General features: G+C 36.0%; 1 protein-coding gene across 6 annotated transcripts in view; it reads left to right on the forward strand.

Annotated features, from left to right (window-relative positions):
• The first annotated feature begins 2,611 nt into the window (after positions 1-2,611).
• LOC127066421 (uncharacterized) overlaps positions 2,612-19,958 on the forward strand; it is a 33,337-nt gene continuing 15,990 nt past the window's right edge. For 2 of the 6 annotated variants that reach the window (XM_051000164.1, XM_051000167.1), the window contains exons 1-2: positions 2,612-2,753; positions 5,878-5,980. In XM_051000164.1, the coding sequence (XP_050856121.1) occupies positions 5,895-5,980 (86 nt within the window). In that variant the 5' untranslated portion in view covers positions 2,612-2,753; positions 5,878-5,894. Of the gene's footprint in view, positions 2,754-3,923; positions 4,097-5,877; positions 5,981-17,452; positions 18,917-19,958 lie in introns of those variants that run through there. The other 4 variants (XM_051000165.1, XM_051000170.1, XM_051000168.1 and 1 more) reach the window with 4 other exon arrangements.

Consider the following 19,958-nt stretch of genomic DNA (forward strand, 5'->3'; position numbering starts at 1 on the left):
CGTTTTATATCGAAGTAAGTATGAAGACTTTAATAAATCTAGTCAAAGTTACGGAAAAAAAAACTAACTTAACTAATTAAGGCTGTTTATCTTGCTCTTAGTTTTATAATGGTTTACGTCAACAACGAATACTTTTCAAAAAAGTTTATTTTCTTTGGAAAAAATCGCGTAAAAAATAATGTTTTATCAACTATAAATAGTTTATATAAAAAAATTTGAAAAGCTATTTTCTCGCTTAAACCTTCATTTTTAAAATGAGCCCTGATTTATTAAAATCAAGAATAATACCTAGATTCGTTGTGAACGTAAACGCTGTTTTCGACATTTTTCGTGAAGAAAAGATTCGTATAGTGGCGCCTCTTGAACTTCGTGGCAAAAGAGAAGAAGCTCCTACCCTTTCTAACTTCCATATAAATGCTAAAATGGTTGTATCTTGTTTTCGTAAGTAGACAATTGTTTCCTTGTTATTTGCGTAAATCGACGCTTAAATTTCTTAATTCATAAAGCTATTATAAACTAAGATTAACTCCTTACACTTAGATGATAGAAATTTCGATAAAAAGTTTCTATAAAAATTGTAATATTTCCATCTTACATATGTATGTACGCGCAGATATTATATATATAAATAAAAATATTTTGAATATTCTAGAAATCGCAAAGTGCAAATGTTAATATACTTATGACTAAGCATCCAAATAATTCCAAATCTTTCGCTAAATTCGAAAGATATGGGAAATATATAATGTTCTCATTTGATGCAAAGTTTTTCGAACTATTTGATACTATTGTATCACGTAATATAAAGTATCAGTAAAAGATAAAAAAAAAGCTAAAAAAAGTTTTAAAAAAGTTAAAAAATACTATTTAATTAACAGCACTGTTAAACGATTCGATTCGATAAAACAAAAAGATCCTTGCTTGATAGACAAAAATAAAAAAATTCATAAAAGCGATGAGGAACATATAGAAAATCACTCGCGAGTAAAAGTAATGATCTTAATCACGGTCACTTTAAAAATATCTGAATACAATCAATTAACCATGTTGATATGGATTTTTGTCGATATAGACGAAATTTTGGACTTACTATTTAAGAAGTTCTGCGGTGGCTCCAAAACACTACAATATCCCCCATGAAGTAGATTGAAATTATTGTTGAATATTGACTCAAATTGACTCGATGCATTTTTGATTAATCTATAATTAAGATTAAACAAAGGACAAAAGAAAATTAATTATGTATTCCATACCAAAAGAATATGTTCAATGAATGAAAACGATAAAAAAGTATGATTTGAGTAATGAGCGTAAAGCACATATAAAAATCAAGAAAGCCACTTACATGTGATTATATCCAAACGAAGTTTTCAATTCGTCTTCATAATTACTTAGATGAAATGAAATTAATGAAGCAAGAGCAGGTTTGAACACGTCTAGACAGCTGCTTAGAAGGACGAAAACTGTGTAAGATGATAGTAAGGATGATGAATGGAGGAAAGTGCCAAGGTCTTTCGATCGTCCTCGGATTATTTACAAATACTTTTTCCGGCAAGTACTCCAAATAGTACAGCGTAATAATATATTTACGCGCACTCATACACACACATATACCGATAATAACATTTTATCATGCTCAAACAGTTTTTATATTGTTGTTAGCCGGAGATGAATAGCGGGACGGAACAATGTTTGTCTTAATGTTATCTTTCTCTCTCTATTAAGAGCATTACTGCGTGTATAAAAGGAGACAGACTTATATGTGTATGTTAAACAATGAGACTTATTATTATAAGTTTAATTATTTTAAGACAATTTAAATGTTTTAAGATAATTAAAATAACATATTAATTAGTCGCGTTTAATAAATCTTCTATCAAGTAGATTGTAGTTGATCGAGGATTCCCTTCTCCAGATAGCGTTGGGTATCAGAATTCTTATGTCACCCCGAGAACGTAAAGAACGCGGATTTTAGAATAAAATCATCGTTATTTTAATACTCACGTGAGTGTCTGCGGGCGCGATTTAAAGTCTTACCGTAGACTTCGTTTTATCGTTTAGAATTACGATTAGATCATACCGGTTACTTGGATTTTAAAGTAGAATCACAGTTAGCCCATGGGTCTTTAGATGCAGCAACCCCTGAAATCTGTATTCTCAATATTACGTTCAATGTCTACTATACTTTATGTGCTGTTTATTGCATCGTTAGTAATATCAAGCTAATGGTTGCTTAAATAAGTTTTATCTATATATAAGTTTTGCTACAAGCAAAGAATATAAAGTTTGTACAATCAACATTTTTCTAGTAATTTATTTTCGGAGAAGTATAATCTGACATGTATTTTTCTTTTATTTTGGATAGATATACTCATATTTTTACTACATTCAAAAATTTGTGTCGTACACTAATTCGAGTTTCAGATTACGTATGAGAGAGATATAAACTACATATTCTTACATGCCGTAGCGATAAGCATGTAGTGGGGACTCTTATTGCGCTTGTAGTTCGTATTTTATCCATAGTCGTCGCTAAAGTCATGTATGTTTCAAGCGAAAGGTGGTGAACAGCCTTAAGATAGTATTCTCTGTAAAGATATGCCTGAATCGTAATATATTTGCTAACGGTTTGATCAATCGTGAATTACGTGATACTTTTAATTATGTGATTTATTCAATCTTGTTCGTAAAAACAGTTTTCATTATGTTTCGATTAAATCCAAAATTGTAGATTTTAACAGAAAAAGTATTCGGTAAGTTTGAAGTCACATATTACTTGTAGTAATCATTAATTTTAATTATATACTACTATTCTTGTTAATATATAATAATATATGTGTTTTTAAGAAAATGTTTGCATTATTTCCAATGATTTTTAATTAATATTTAAGTATAAGTTACAAATTATGTCAATCTGATAAAGTTATTAAAAGAATATTAATTAATGGAGACAATTTCATTATTTCAACACGTTTCAATGCAAAGTATCAATATGAAAATCAGTTACGATCAATTATTAGATACTAATAACACGACTTGATAACGGCATACTCTCAATTTTGTCGAAGACACTCCCAAGAAAATAAATACGGATATTATCGTTATCGTGGTTTGTAGAAACGATAATAATAGATATATATACTGCATTCCGACGCATAAATTTTTTTCGAAAGAGAGAAGAGATTACCAGTGAAAAATTATGAATTAATATTTTTATGTTTTTTTATACTGATATATTAATCGTCTATTCTATTTTTTTTGTTTCCAACAAGTCTCTATTAATTATTGGAATGATACAATCTGTTTTCCACTTATTTGATTGGCATATTTCACTCAACGATATTATTGCAATAATGCATATACGCATAGAGAAAGGAAGGGAAAACAAAAGAGAACGATTTTTAATTAAATAATAAATTATATAGTCAAACTAATCTACAACTTGTAAATTTATTGTATAATAATACTTTAATCTCGAACTAATCTTGAAAGAGATTTGTTAGATCCTAATATAAACACGTTAAAGCGTGACAACGAACGAAGTAAATGTCTTAATAAAAAACTAATCGGAGCGAGGGCAGCGATGTTTTATGTATCTATATTGTAATATCTTTCACTTTGCGATTATGTTTGAGTATGTAAATTTTTTGATCAATCCTTTTTCATATATAATCTCTATTTGAAATATATAAAAAAGATAATTTACGAATTTCATTATGTTCCAAAGACACGGATTCTTGCAAATAATGATTGTGACATTGATCAACAAATGAAAAGATAAATTTATTGTCAATGAAGGAAAGCTGGCACGCGATTCATATGCAAGACGGCGTGCCGGTAAGCAGAAAACGTTTCTATCACCGAGAAAAGGTCTTATCGGTGAGTGTCAATGCTATAAAGCTGTACGAAGAGTAACTCGTTAATGTAGTAATAGGCTAACTAAAGTGACAGAGAGAGCTCTCGTGGACGTGGGCAGACTCAAGTCTCCTTTTTTCGCATTGTTAGTGCAATCGTTTGGATCGTCGGATAAAACGTCGGACATTGTACGACATACAGACGTAGAGACGACGTCCTCATCTTGAAACTTTAATCAGGAGTAAGTAAAGTTCGCAATTGAGATTCACTGAAGTCACGAAGGTCTTTTGTACACTATCGGTTGTAGTCTAATGTAATTCAAAAAAATTCTTTGTAATTCAAAGAAATTCTTTAGAAAAACAGACTTTAAATTTCGAATTTGTTTTTTTATTATTTTTATTATTTATGAGATTTGAAGAATTAACTGCAATTTCTTTTTAATGGACGATCGTTCGAAATAAGTGGTGCTAGTTTAACGTACCGTAGAAATAGAAAGAGAAATGGAGAGAGGCAAACGGCATCGATTTCCAATTAATGTCAACGGGTAAACGTCAGGTCCGAATGGAAAAGTCAGTGCGATCGTGACTCGATGCCTTTTAACTTTTAAAAGCTATGAAAGAAAAAAAAATCACGCTAATGCTATCGCAAATGAAATTTTACCCTAGTATATTATTTATCATCTTAAAAGTCAATAAAAACGAGTGGACGCAATATTAAATGATTACATTATTATTTAATATCAAACGAATATTACGAAATGGTTATTAAATAACTTTATAACAATTTTTGAATTGAAAAGCGATAACTGATAACAAAATAGTAAACGATCAATGATCAAAATCGTTCAATTTAATTACAAAAATAATATGTAAAAAATGAAAAATTATTTGGATCGATCTCTATCAAAGAGATCCTATCAAAGGAAGAAACTTCATCAACTTTTTTCTTAAGATTGAACAAATGCATCGCTATGAAAGCTTTCTTTCGCGTGACGCGTAATTCCGAGAAAACTGGATCACTGGTCACACGTCGTCTATCTTTCGGGTTACTCAATCGAAAGGAACGTTGTTCGATCAGGGAAAGAGTCACAATTACCGGAAGAAATTGAATCGTCGAATAAGCCGTTCCTTCCTTTGCAGTCGCCTTCTTTTCATTTTTTTTTCTTTACCGGGTCGTCGAACTATGTACATTGTACATGGAACAAAAGAGAGAAAGAAAGAGAAATAAGAAGTACCGTCAGAGAGTGCAATGGCCTTCGTCGTAACCATGAAGGTATACTCTCTCTCCATGACTGGATTATCGACTACCCTACAAAGTTCTCTTCGAGCGTATCTTTGCCATCTTATTGGAATCTTGTTAGAAATTGAACGCTTGGAGGTACGGTTTTACGATACGAGTTATCGCGTTGTAATGCGATGCTTCCATATTGAATTAAATGAATCAAATTGTAATAGTTTTTTAGTTACGTGTTTCGAAATTGAACCATAGTACGTAGTATTTGTAAATCGTTACAATCGTTACAAGGACGTTATGGTATAGCGATAGGAAACGAGGGAACGCTATGAATATCGATATTCCTCTATTTGTCTTTTTATTTTTCTCTTATCGTCGAAGATATTCTTCTATTTTTTCTCTTTATCTCATCGCGGTACTACATATTATCGCTTATCTTTTTTATTTATTCGCTTGAGAGAGTAAAGAAGTACGACCATCCGCTTGGAAAAAAAAAAACAATGAGAGTACCAATTAAAGTCATTTAACCGTAGACAAGACTATTATGTAAGAGCTAAACTTAGGATGACGAGCGTGTCGCGTTTTACGAGATGCTCGCGTGAATCTTATCGTGTGTCGGCGTTTCATCATTGAAATAATTTTGTTTTTACTAATTGTGATAAAGACATACTTTTTTGCAAACAAGAGAAATGATTTAGTAGTATATACTTATGTGTTTCTATTTTGTTTTCTTATCTATGAAAATAGAATTGTTTTCTTATCGATGATTTCTCTATTTGTATATTTCAGATACATTTTAAGCAAAGATGCAGCAAGCAAGAGAGACCTATATCTACAACTCCTTCGATGATATATCGAGCATCGACGAGGAGTTAGAAAATCTTGACCTCGAGTAAGTATCTTACAACTGATCGATATTATTGAGAAATTGGAAATCGGAATTGTGATTCACACAGGAATGAATACGATTCTAATCGCGGCGTAACTAATAACGGAGTACGTATAATTAATCCAACACGAGAGAACAAAAAAAAAAGACGATGGATTCGGAATATAAAAATTGTTTTGCAAGTAAAACTCGGTACTTTGGCTATCGTTCTCGTTCGCTTCTAATTTCTCGACCTCCTTGGTAATCAGCGCGGAAAATCTGTTAAACTTGCCGAAAGTAAAATCGTCGTCAATGGAAATGGAAAGCCGTCGAGCAGGCTCGTGTTTGTCTCGATGGCACCTTGCGTCGGTGTTGTGAGACCAGCGATCCACTCGATTCCCCTTTACGAGGCGCTTACACGCGCATTTTAATAGAGTGACTTTCACTGATAACAAGAACGACGACACGTTGCCGGAAGCAACGGCTTCCGAACTTTTAAGCGAGTCTGTAGTCGAGCCTGAGAACTGAATTGAGTTCGAATCGTTTTTCGCGACGTGGCATTTTGCGAACGAGGAATATTCTTCGAGAAAAGAGGTGAGTTACTATATAAATTAAATCAATTTGAATCTTTTACTCCGTCAATTTGCTGAATTTCAACTTGCGAATTTTATTGTATAACTTTAATATGGTCCAAGATATTTTTCTTAAAATGCATGAAGGACGAAATAAAAAGTTTTCTAAGCATTTACAAATTATCTCGTGCATTTCATCATTTATAACTTTCATTGATAACGATAACGGTTTGCCAAGTTATTTCATCGAAATAATATACCGCCGTTACTAGATAATATTCTTGCATTACAACGTGTAGCGTAGCACGTGCACGTTTGTAGACCATTCGTAAAATATTTCTACATCATGGATTTGCTATGCTTATCAATGTATTTTCTTCGTTCTTGCGATTTACTCAACCGAGTTCTATAAATATTTACATAATAATATAAACGATTTGAAATGATATTCTTAGTAATATACATACATATGTATACCAAATGAGAATACATTTAATAGAATTTGATGTAGCATTGTAATGAAGATATGCGATAATAAAATATATAGCTATTTCGATTACTCTTATTTAACAGCAACGTAACGAAAACTTGACGCCAGTCAGCAGACATTGAATTATACAGCTAGAAATACATCGTCGAAAGTTATCGATTTGCTTTTTCTCGTAACGTACTACGCGCATGCGTAGCAGTAATTTTTTAGTTACGGTAGCTTTCGAAATAAGAATAACGTCTTCACCGATTCGATACGATCGTAAAGTACGTAAGCTATCTATCCCATGTCAGTGTTTATCCTATTTTGCCAAGCACGATCTAGGACGGCTTCTCGATCTGATCGGTACATGTATGTACCGTACTTTCGAAATGCTACTTGTTTCCGTTTCTCGTCATAAATCATGCAAGTTATCGAACGATTCGTGATTCTCGGTGCGAATACTGCATGGAATATGCGTATATGCATACGTATATATAGGTGCGTAATGCATACGTGGCTTTGCTCGATGAACGACAAACTAGGGTCCATATCGTATACATTACTGACCCGGTTTCGATGTCATAAGTGTCATCACTTTAGAAACTAGGCTACGAGCGAGACGTATGCCACTAGAATATTTAGATAGCTACAGTGTAATGTTACGTTGATGATACCTTATTTTCTCTTCCTAAAATCGTATCTATCGATCACTTCCTACAGTCCTTAAAGAAACATACAGTTATTTGAACTCACTCTTCTATTCCAGAATGATTCTCCTTTACGGAACAGGACTGAACATTCGCAATTGTTTCATTTCACGATATCTAGCTGACTCGTAGTCGAGTCTTCGACCGATTCAATGAGTGTCAATTACTCTCGATGATTGTTGGTTTTAATCGAGTTAGTTATTCCGAAAAGCGTTCTTAAAATAGGTATACGTACATCTTTCACGCCTAATGAAAGTTCATTCGAGTTCGTTGATACGCGAGAAAATTGTTTATCGCGTTGCTTCGAACCTGTATCTATGTATGTGAAAAGGATGAAAAAGGAAGCTTTCATTTGATCTAACGAATTTATGATACTTCGTGATCTCCTACAAAATTACGGATTCGGTACGATACGTATTGAAACTATGCGTCGTATAGAACCGGTTTTCGATGAGCGGGATTCCACGAGGAAAGCAAGAGCGTTGAATTTTTCTTACGATTCGTTTTCCCGAAGTCTGACTTCTTTTCGCTTCTTGTTAAATCATAAAATTGTGTTTTTCGAAATTCCTCAAGTAGATATTCACATTATCGTCAAAGTGAATTAAACGAGATCTTGAATGAACGAGATCATGTGAAAAATTGATTTGATATTGGAGATTTATTAACGATAGATACATACCTATCTATTTAGTCGCAAACTTTTCATTACGCTCTTTCCTCGTCGTACTCTAACGATATTGACACCGATTTTATTGTATACTTTTAATCAGGTCATTGTCTTCGCTCTCGCGGAATATCAATGCGAATGACGATCGCAACGACTTCGTTGTCGGCAAGAAATCGAATCGAGTCTTTTCACCTCACTCGCGTTTCCTCGTTGATTCTAAAGACACCATTTCTCTCCGCGGGTCAAGTTTTCAAGGCTGCGCGAAAGTGGATTCCGCCTGCAACATAGTAGGTAGGTAGGTATCGAAAGTCGATAGGCATCGATATAGGCCGTAAACTCGTGAAAATTTCAAAGGGTGCGAATGCTACGTCGTTCGAGAGATTCAACGATGCTTTTCAAAGACTATATTTTTCGAGATCGGAGACATTTCTAGTTTCTAATACGAAATAAAACATTAATGATAGCATAAAATCGCATTAATATTAATTTTCTATATGGAACGAACATTTGTACATATGTATATTTGACGCAAGAGTCTTATAAAACATATGTACAACTTTAATATTTGAATAAATTTATATTCATGAAATATATTTATGCAAACGATGCAATACTATTCGTTTACTATAAAACAAAACAAAACAAAATTTATAGTATCGTCGTTTCTTCCTTAATCAATCGTATTTTTTTTCTTTTTTTTTTTGTCAGAAAGTACTCAAGATACCATGTTGTGAGATAGAGCAAGGCAGAATAATTAATTTCATAAGCGATCGCGTATAAGCAACGTTTAACGATCATCATCCACCTGAGCGTATCCATAGTCGTTGCGAATGGCAAGCGATTTCGCTCTTTCCTGCGCTGCTTAGTGACCATGAAATTAACCACGCAAAGGGAAAACCACAAAGTAGTCGGGCCTTTTAACGACATCGTGCGAGAAGCCGCTAATTGCGTTACGCCCAGATACGGAATCGTATTGGATTAATGCACGTAGTGCGACATAATTCCGTGTGTTAGCGTCCACTGAGAATCTTCTCCTTGGAAAGCGCTAACTTACAGTTCTATTCTTTCGAGAAACTTTGAGATCTCAGTTATTTTTATTTTCCACAGAGTTGATCGTAAAAATTATTTCTAAAACTATCGAGAAAATATTATTATTCATTTTATAACTTCTCCATACGAACATTTTATATATCATAAGCTGTTGCCCTTTATCCGATTTAATTCCGGCAAATATAGTCAATCGAAATACTAGATACTAGTCGTATTTAAATTAATTTATTGACGAATATTTCAGTGACTGTAAATTAATATTAAAACATGATTTAGAGAGACCACCCATGTTCGATCTTCAATGGATTCCATCATATAACACGTAGAAATCTTATTTTGTGATCCTTTAATTACGTTTTTTATCGATAATCTTAAAAAAATGACGTCACTAAGAACCAAGTTCATTTAGCTAAACGGATTGTCGTTGTATATTCATCTCGTAAGAGCATTACGAAGAAGTAATATAATTTGTGATATGAAACGTTGCGGTTTGCGAATGGAAATTGTTGGGAAGATATTATCCGATTCCACGCTGCGAAATACTTTGCGGAAATTCTATGGAACCGAGTCTTTTAACAAGCTTGCTATCGTGCGTCGGATATTCACACGATGCCCACGAGAGAACGTAGTAATTTGGTTTGCCCGACGCGAGACGTTGTCCTGCGATATGTAGGGTAAGCACGGTTAATCGTTCGAAGAACCTGCGGGAACTTTCTCCTGGCATGTTCGTCGTCAAGGATTTCTCGTCGAGGAAAATAAACGCAGCTGGCCGTTCTTTACCGTTCTTTACCGTTCTTTACCGTTCTTTCCTCTTCTTTCTGAGAGAAACACACAAAAAAAAAGAAATCGAAATAAACAACAAAAACGTCGCGTTGATGATCGCTGAAAAGATTCTTAAGTCGAATTCTTTCAATGTTGAGACATCTTTAGAGATGTCTTCGCGGAAACGCGAATGGTAGATCTTGTATGGAACGTATGTGCATACGCATACATAGAAACGTATATAAAGATCGCGCAGCTCTCATTCAAAAATACTTTCGACAAAAAAAACCGGCCGCTCCAACCTACTGCCAACGCAGCCGTTTCCGCTTGCCCGCTCATCAAGTTCACGAGATCTCGCTGGGAATGGGAGCCTAACAAGTAGATTCTCTCGTGAGAACGAAATCTCGAGTGCTTTTGAAAGACGCGCGTGCGCTGTACGTTGTCATAATGGCTATTAGCATTAATAACGTCTCGACGAGTAGAGAAATCAACGGATTAACGCGTATGATAATTTTAGCGTGAAGAGAGAATCAAAAAAAAAAAAGAAAACAAGAAAAAGAAAATGAAAGAACGAAGGCTTCTACTCGTTTCGATTAATTCGTTGTTCGCTCGAGGAAAGTTACGAGTCTTTGTAATTCGTTTTCGTAGTCCTTCCTTTGAATTATTCATCATTGCTTGCACGAGTCAATTGAATTTTTGAAGATTAAGTGCATGTATAGGTTCTTACATGAAATCGACGTGATTCTAATTCTTTTTTTTTCTCTTTCTTTCTTTTCGGATTCAAGATCGTGTTCCGCTTCCAGAATATCAGATCACGACACGTTGGAATATCGAATTAAGTTCTAATGGGTTGGTACTTTAGCTTCGAATGATGGTCACGTAGCGGTGTGCATTCGCTTTCCTTGTTCTATCGTCAATTGTTCTCGTTTCTAAGGTAAATCGATTCTTTCCGCTTACCCGAGATTCTATCCCAACAGCCACCACGAGAGATCTGAGACCCCTTGGCAATCTTTCCCGTAACCCTTTTCAACGATCTATCTTGCACGTGCCGTACCTGGGATATATTCTTGACGAGTATTATGTAATAACAGTTGCACAACAATATTGTTTGTCGAGTAATAAAAATAAAAATAGCTGATTAGAAATATAAGAGAAAATAATCTGATAGTATGATGAATCTAATATAATTTAATTATTTTTTAAGTAATGTATATTTTTAATTTGATGCCGAGAGAAAACAGGTTTAGAAATTTTCTTCGTTTTTTTCTTCTTCGTCGCAGTAAACGATATACATTCTGCGATTTATCATCCATCATAGGTGTCACGGTTAATTGGTTTCGATAGGACCTATGTACGTGTATAATCGATATGTCGATACATTAAGGAACGTACGCTAATGAAGTATCTATTCAACGAGTGAGCGAACACGAAAATTGGGAAGAAAGTTTTGTTAGCTGAGAAATCTTTCGTGATGTAAAATCGTCGTTGAAATCGTCGAAATTGTTTGCTCTCGATAATTCGAAACGAGAGAAGCACGAAAGGTAGAACGAGAGGACGGCACGAACAAACTTGCCAAGCCATTGCCAAAGTAGAAACTTCGCAATGAGATTTTGCCTTTCTTGTTTGAAAGGAAGATCTCTCCTCGTCTTTCTTCGGATACTATCACGCTTTGCATGGTTAGCTATTGACACGGGAATTGTGCTATTACCATTACCGATTCTTTCGAATGTCGTAATAACATTACAGATGGGATTAAAATCTGTTTCGCGATAATCCGAGCCGTTTTATCTCGATGTCCGAGTATTACTGAAAGAATTCGCATTGGAGGACAATAACTCGTAACTCGATGGATAACAATCGTGCAAACTCTGTTCGAAGTTATTGAAAAAAAAAAGGAAAAAAAAATAGGAAACTCGGTCGCCTTAGAAATAAGGATGAATACATAATGTGTTATAGGTACATATCAATCTACAGTCAATCGTAAGATTCGCTAGACCGACGACGTTACTTCGTGTTCCTTTTGAAACTGTTTTACGCAACAACGGGGGAGAATTACATTACGAAGGATTTCCTTCAGAGCGTTAACGTTGTTACGAACTTGATACGGGTTCCTTAGGCGATCGTTATTTCAATTTCAGTCGTTATATTATCGTATAACATCGCAAAACTTGTGCGACATGAGAGAATTCAGTTAGAAAATATAGAACGTATAGTTTAGTACAAACGAGCCGTCCCACATATGTATCCGCAAAAAGTCAAGGATTTATGAGCGAACGTTTTTACAAACGTCGACATGTGCTCAGCGTAAACGGTCTTCTCTTGCTGTTAGTAGACGGATATCGTGCTAAACGTAATTTAGAAAAAAAAGGATCGATTACGCAAACGTTCTATCGAGCTTAGAGTAACTATCGAGAACTCGACCCATCATCTCGACAAGCTCGAGATACAAACGATGAGTACCGTTATCCTTTGCGTTAACAACTACTTTGCGAGGCACGAAAAGGGAAGGAAAATTTGGTTGATTAAATTGAAATCATGATTTACCGTTTCTCATATTATGCTTCTCCGCTCGTTCAAGGAAACGGGATTGTGAGCGCACGCTGCGACATAATATCTCATGGATTACAATTAAGTCTGCCTACGCTGGCAGGCTGGATCAAGTCGGGTCATTCTCGATTAACCTTCGATATTACATACGAACGAGACACCGTGTACCTTAATTATCATTTGCTCGATCACCGTTAATCATTACAAAGATGAGCACTTGTTGATCTCGAATGAGTTTCTTTTCTAAATAAAGTGTATAGAATTGATTCTACGGTATAAAGTAAAAATATGCTTGATTTCGAGCTATCCCAGCTTTCACTCTCGATACGCTCGATTATTCGTAAAACGTAGAGATCAATTCTTGATGGTACAACGATGCTTTGAAAAGTAATTGTAGAACTAAGTTCAACAGACTGCATCGATCAGTTTCTTTTTCTTTTCACCATGAATTTATGCCCATTGAGACATTTGTTTACAATGGCGAGAATTACGACATATGCAAAAATTAGCCAATTCTAAAGAAAGACACTTTCTTATTAGAATGGTGCGAGGTCTTTTATAACGGGAACGGTATACTAATCAAACCTAACATCTAAAATTGGTAACACGAGACAGTGCAGGATTCCGCGAACGGGAAACGAATGTTTCGTGAATCGACTCGCTTCGATAAAAGAGAAAGGCAATCCTCGCACGATTCACAAGTTGATTCGAGTCAATTCGCGCTAAAGGCGCTGACCTATCTCGTGAAACCGCACCTTTGCAGGGATATCAACGAGCATTCAATCGATCGTTTCTTTCGATCCCGTGAACGTCTTCCTCCTCTCATCTCGGGAAAATCGAGACTTTTATAGAAAAAAAAGTTGTTCACCTTTTCGGTATCCATCGTGAATAGAAACCTTTCAATCGAGTATTAGTGTGTGCGCGTGCACCAGCCAGTCACAAGGAAAGAACAGCCGCACGCCACGATCGTAAATAACCTAAAGCTCCCCGAGGCGACGCGTCGAGAATAATAATAATAATAATAATATGCAACGATTATGCACGCGTAGATCAGGCCTATATTTACTCTACCGATAGGCTTTCGTCCAGAGGATTTATCGTCTCCGTAGAAGGGACCTGATCCTTATGTGTTAACTTAATTTATATTTCTGTATATTAACCTAAATGATTAATTTATTATATCTTAGGCTTATCTATAAGCAATTTAATCGTTAATAACGGGAAGACGAAGCTTCGCATGTAAGAAGATGACGACATACTAGATTTTTTCTGTAACTATTCGGCTGTGACGTTGAGGTCCTCCATATTGTCGGAGTAAAAAAGAATATCGAAGTTGATTCAAGAACAATAGATATAAAAAAACAAAATAGTAAGCTAGTACGAGTATTGCGCTTGCGAGTTTTGAGTCGGACTTTCGACGATGAGAAATTATTATCTTGGTTATAAATATTTCTTTATATCAAGTAATATCTTTATATAAGATGAAATAAATCTTCAATTCACCTTTCTGTTAACTACGATCGTGTGATTTTCTACTTTGCTACTTTGAAAGACTTCATGCGCGAGCGATCCTGTGGATCGATAATCTTTTCTTGCGAGCCGGATCTACTTTTTTCAGGATGAGCACTTCTGGAATACAGCCACTTTGATGATTTCACGGTGGAAAATTGGATTCGACGAGAGAACGAAATATAGTTATCTCTTGAGAGCATCTTGAAAAAATTAAATTATATAATGGTAAACGAAACATGCTTAACTTTGCTTTTTTTTGCATGTTATTCTTTTGTTATTTAATTTATAGAATTTAATTAATAAACAAAAAAACATTTATTAAGGAAGTGTTCTAAAACTTATGTTTATTACGAATTTTTGTTATTTATTTATTTATAAAAAACAAACATATATGCGTTAAAATAATGCTAGAAAGAAAAATAATACAAGATATAAATAAGTAATACGGAAAACTAAGTACGTAATTGACTAGAAAATTACTTAATAGAGATTGAAAAGAAAATACAAATCATTACCTGCTAAGAGAGAAATCAGAGGTCATGCATAGTTCTCTTTATCGAAGACATAACGGAATATTACATCTCACAAGTTTAGAAAGGATAGCAAAGTTTATCAGACTTATTAGAAACGGGAAATCTTAGTATGAATTTACTAATTTGTGCAAAAGAAGTATTCATACTTTACATGTCCAATGAATAATGGGTCTGTAATTATGTTTGTAATGGGTCATCGAAGCATTTGTTTTAGATATAAGCTACATATTACAAAAATTTATAAAACACAAATAATTGATGCAAAGATCTGTATGAGATAATTATACCACGCGAGCGCGTTAATATCAAAATTAGCGGCATATTGTAAAGACACTTAATGGATCTAGTAAATGAAATTATAAAAAGGTGAGGGTGTTTTTTTTCTATGCTTATTATTAACACCATATTATTAAACAGCGGAAGTGTCAAGTAAGTGTTATGTTACTCGTCACAGACGAGTAGAAGCCGACGGGTAAAGCTTAAGGGAAAATTTGTTTCACCGTTGATGAAGAGAAGAAGAAGCCGCGAGCAGGATGACGAAGAGGATGCGATCAGGCGTCGAAAAGCGCGTGAGCTTCGAGTAGTCGGCCCTAAAGGTATAACGCAGCCTCCGACACGTACGGCGGAAGCGACGATTTTAAGTGCGGGCTGAAAGACATATTTCTGGCCGCGGTCTATATTTATCCTATGGTGTGTGCACCTATGCGCAGGAAAGCGCTGAGCGATTTACGCGTCTGGAACTCCCGGCATTCCTTGCGACTTTCTTTGTGCTTCCCTCGGGAACACCGCCGTTCTTCGTTCGTTCCTTCCATCGTTTATTCGTTTCTTCGTTTCTTCGTTTCTTCGTTCGTTCGTTTATACCACCGAGCCCTATGTCTCTTCTACGGTCTCCTTCTCGTTTTTCTCACAGTCTCGTCGCGCGTAGCGACTTTGGAATTTTGTTGAGAGTACCTACCGAGCAACCACCTACGGCATGCAATTGACCAACTGACAATGACACTGCACATCACATCTTCTTCGACACTTTTGCTCTCTTTACTTTTTATTATCTCGTTTATATATCTTTACTGGATAAGAAGGGTAAAAGCTTACAAGAATAAAGTAGATGCGTTCAATTTCTTTTTTGTTTTTTTTTTATTTTTTTTGAAAGTAAAAGATTTAAACTAAATTCGCGAAGAATGATCAGTTTCCAACTCGGAAACTCTAAGTCAACGACAGTTCTTTACGGTGACGCGAATCATTTCGTCCTTTTTACTGTTCCTCACTTTACCTCTTCCGCAATTTGATTTTATCGAAGGTGAAAAGACACGATCGACGATTCATGTTTTTCTTATCGAAGAGAATTGGCTACCTGTCTCATCAGCAGGGATTTTCTCCAGTTGAGGATTATAAACGTGGTATTCGCCTTAGTGTCAGCGTATCTCGTCAGCTAATAGCAATAAGCAAGCAGATCATAGGCGCCGCCAACCTTAATGTGGCACCCACCACTCAGCAAGCATCGCTCGTTACCATTTATATCGTCTCAACGGAAACGAGAGTGCGAGCACGGCGATCATTATCGTTGTCTGCTTGTGGAACGTCCTCTTCGAGGGCTCGTCGCGTCGCTCTACGAATAATTAGCCTAAGACACTGAAACGGGGCCACGCGTCTCGTGTTTCTCTTTTGTATCTTTTTAACGACGACGACGAGTCTGTCTGTCTCGGCCTACAGGAATGTTTTCTACACGATATATGTACTTTTCATGATATATCGTATTTTTCTTTAGAGTTCTTTTTTTGGGAGAATGTTCGAGATGTACAAAACGAAAGTTGATTTTTACAAGAGAGTTTATGATAGAGATAAAATGGAGTACAGACGATATCAATGCCAAGTGGAAAGGATTTAATTAATTAGATAATCAAAGAAATTAATGATTAGCTTTCTAATGAGGTTTAAGAGGCTTTGAAGCTTCGTTGCGAAAAATGTGCAAAACAACGCATCTTTCAAATTGTATATTCATTAGATTTATCATTCGATAAATTTATTATTCATTCTCTTTCTTTATTTCCAATTATATTTATTTTATTAACAAGGCTATGCCTTTCTTGTGTTAGTATAATTCCTTTATTTCTTTTTAACCCTCCGAATAGGATAAAATCGCATGCACAAATATATATCGGATGTATTGAATATGTAGGTCACTACTTCAGGATTTGATTTGTGCATTGAATTCTGTATAAAAATAAGTTTATCAAGACATCGATTCGATTCCGATTAGTTCTATTATAATTCCATGTCAAAGAGTAATGGCTAGGAACGATCACTTTGAACATTCAGTGATAATTTTATTTCATTTTTTATTTCTTATATCGTGTTTCGTTTTAATGAAGATAAAATAATACGATTTGTTATGTATCTTCCTCTTAATATAAAAAGACATTGTAATTACTACAAAGTTTCAAAACGATGCAACCTAAAGTTGCACTTTGACCATATATATGATCTTTTTCGTTCGTTTCGCTAAACAGAACATATTTTTCATGATGTAACAACCTAAATTTGTAATAAATTTTAGACGTGCCCAAATAAAAAATTACAAAGCAGCAGTAAGTAAAAAACGAAGATTAAACATGGAGGGTGGAAAAGGATACGCACGTGGCGAATGAATGTCGATGATTGTACGTGTCCTTATTTTGGCGCCACCTGTGCACGTTTAGGAATACGTTCGTGTGTAGGTATACACGAGCGTGCGCGAGAGAGCGAGTCGCGCGCCACGAGGTCGTGTGTGCCGTCAGTTCTATTCGTCGTCGCAGTGCGATACGGTCGATAGCGTAAACGGGAACGTTTGCTACAGTGGTTCCTCTCCTTCGAGAATACAACGCGCCCTCCTCTTCCTCCTCTTCCTCCTCCTGTTCCTTCTCTTTATTCTCCTCTTTATCCCTCTCTTCTCATTCCACATTTTCAAGTGGAGAGCATACCCAATACGTAATAGCACCCTCTCAGATACACCCACATACACATACACCCTCTCGGCGCCATCGAGAAAAGGGAACGGAGCCGTTCAGCGTCCATTTCCTAGCGGGATGTCGCCGGCAAGAGACGTTTCTACGTTCAGAAAACTTGTGATCAACAACACGGAAATAATCCTGTCATCTCCTGATCATTCCCGTTTCATCTTAAGATTCGATTTATGGGAATAGTAGATCTCAAACGCTTTCTCTCTTGTGATGCAACAGAATTTTCATCTCAGAAGAATGTACTACTTATCAACGTAACAAATCGAAAGATAAGGCTTAAGTTATGCTACGACCTTGTGATGATCGAAGAATCTCGTGCGACGAATATCAAGAACGAATATTATCGTACGTAGACGAAAGACCGCGCGAGTAACACGTGTTCCATCTTCGGTTCTTCACACGATAAGCCACAAAAAAGGTAGATATATGAGCGTACGATCACGCCCCTCCTCTTATGACTGGACAAACAGACAACGCTTCGCTCATAATCGCTTCGGCAAACGGAAACAGCAATTCTCGATTTGATGCGTGACATTGATAAAACGTAACTATTTCCTTCTCTTTTCCCTTGTGGTGAGAGAAATCGTTTTATCGAAGTCATTTCGATGATAAAAAAGATCGAGATTCGAGATTGAAAATAGCAACAAGTAGGAAGAAAATCGAGGGGTTGCGAGTTAGGTATTTCGATAGTGGCGTTGGTGGTTACGAGTCAACGTGGAAGTTTGTGCAAGTCAGGCGGGAAAGCTCGAAAATCGAAGGTCATCGTTGTCATCGTCGTTGTCGTCGTTGTCGTCGTCATCGTCGTTGTCGTCGTTAATATCGTTGTATGAGAAGAGAACCGGCTAGTGGTTATCGATTGGTCTGCGACTTGAAGAGGATGCTCCCTTCCGAGTTCTACGTCGCAGTCACGTGCCAAGAGGCGGTGCTGAGGTTCGGAACGAGCGCATAAGGGGTGCCAAGCGTTGGGAATAGAGAAACGAAGAGGGTGGAAACTGAAAGCCGGCTTTTCCCGGTACACCGTCGAACCGTTGACGTCGTGGCCGTCGTCGTCGTGGAAAATCGATTGGGTGCCGGCGTCATTGCTGCAACCACTCTCGTCCAAGTGCAATGACCTCCAAACCGGGAAGGTCCTACAGCGTGAGGTAAGGACGACTAAGCGATGATAAAGAGGACGCGACGCTAAAGAGAGAAGCAAGCCGTCTCCCTTTTTTTATTCCACCTTTTACTCTCCGACAGAAAATAACTGACTCTTTTTACCTCTTTTCTTTACAACTCCACGTTGAGTTTACAGGCAACTTTGTTTTCTTTCTTTCGTTTCCGTTCCTTTCGAGCCCCGGCAACATGCTAAGGTTTCAATGTCTGATTTGAAAATTAAAAGTGTCGGAAATGTTTCATTTTTTAAGACAATATTTAATCGGAGATTTAATAATTAGTTATATTTTATAATGTCGAGGGTGTTTTTTGAATTGAATTTTATTTGAATGTTATTTGTCTATTATAACGTTTGACTCGAATTTCGATTATATGCGAACGGATGAAGTATTTGTTAATTGATACTAACTTCAAAAAGAATCGTGTCGTTTCAATTCAAATGATTCATCGAATTTGTTATTCAAGTGATGAACGAAATAATCTACTGCATTATCCTTTCAAAGAATAATTATTCAGCTGTAAAAATAAAGGTTTTTGTCTTGATCGATAGCGCGTCATAATATTTTTTCCTTTGTTCTTTCAAAGCTGCATGTACTATACATCCATACATTCACTAGCACGAAAAGCAAATTATCGCGAGTATGATAATATAAATGGTCGTGATATAAATCGTAATAAATGTTCATAAAAAATTATAAAACACGAACGAAGCCGTTTTTCAAGAGCAACGATGGCTGTGAAATGAACATCGTTTCAAAGAAAACGTAGATTCTTGTTTTATGTTCGACGAGAAACGAACTCGATCTTTCTACGCACTCCACCCACGTTGCTGAACTCTTGACCCCAGTCACAGCGATTTATTCTGAGAACGAAGCGTGTGCCGGTACCGATACGCGGAATCTTTTAAATCCGTTCATTCTAAGAGAAAGAAAGAAAGACAGAGGCAAGCAAAAGGGATCGAGTTTACGAAGGAGATATACAGAAGGAACACGACCGTGTAATTATTACTTTGCTGAGTGAGTCCTTTGTTGT

The sequence above is a fragment of the Vespula vulgaris genome, chromosome 9 (genome assembly GCF_905475345.1).
Source record: "Vespula vulgaris chromosome 9, iyVesVulg1.1, whole genome shotgun sequence".
NCBI lineage: Eukaryota > Metazoa > Arthropoda > Insecta > Hymenoptera > Vespidae > Vespula > Vespula vulgaris.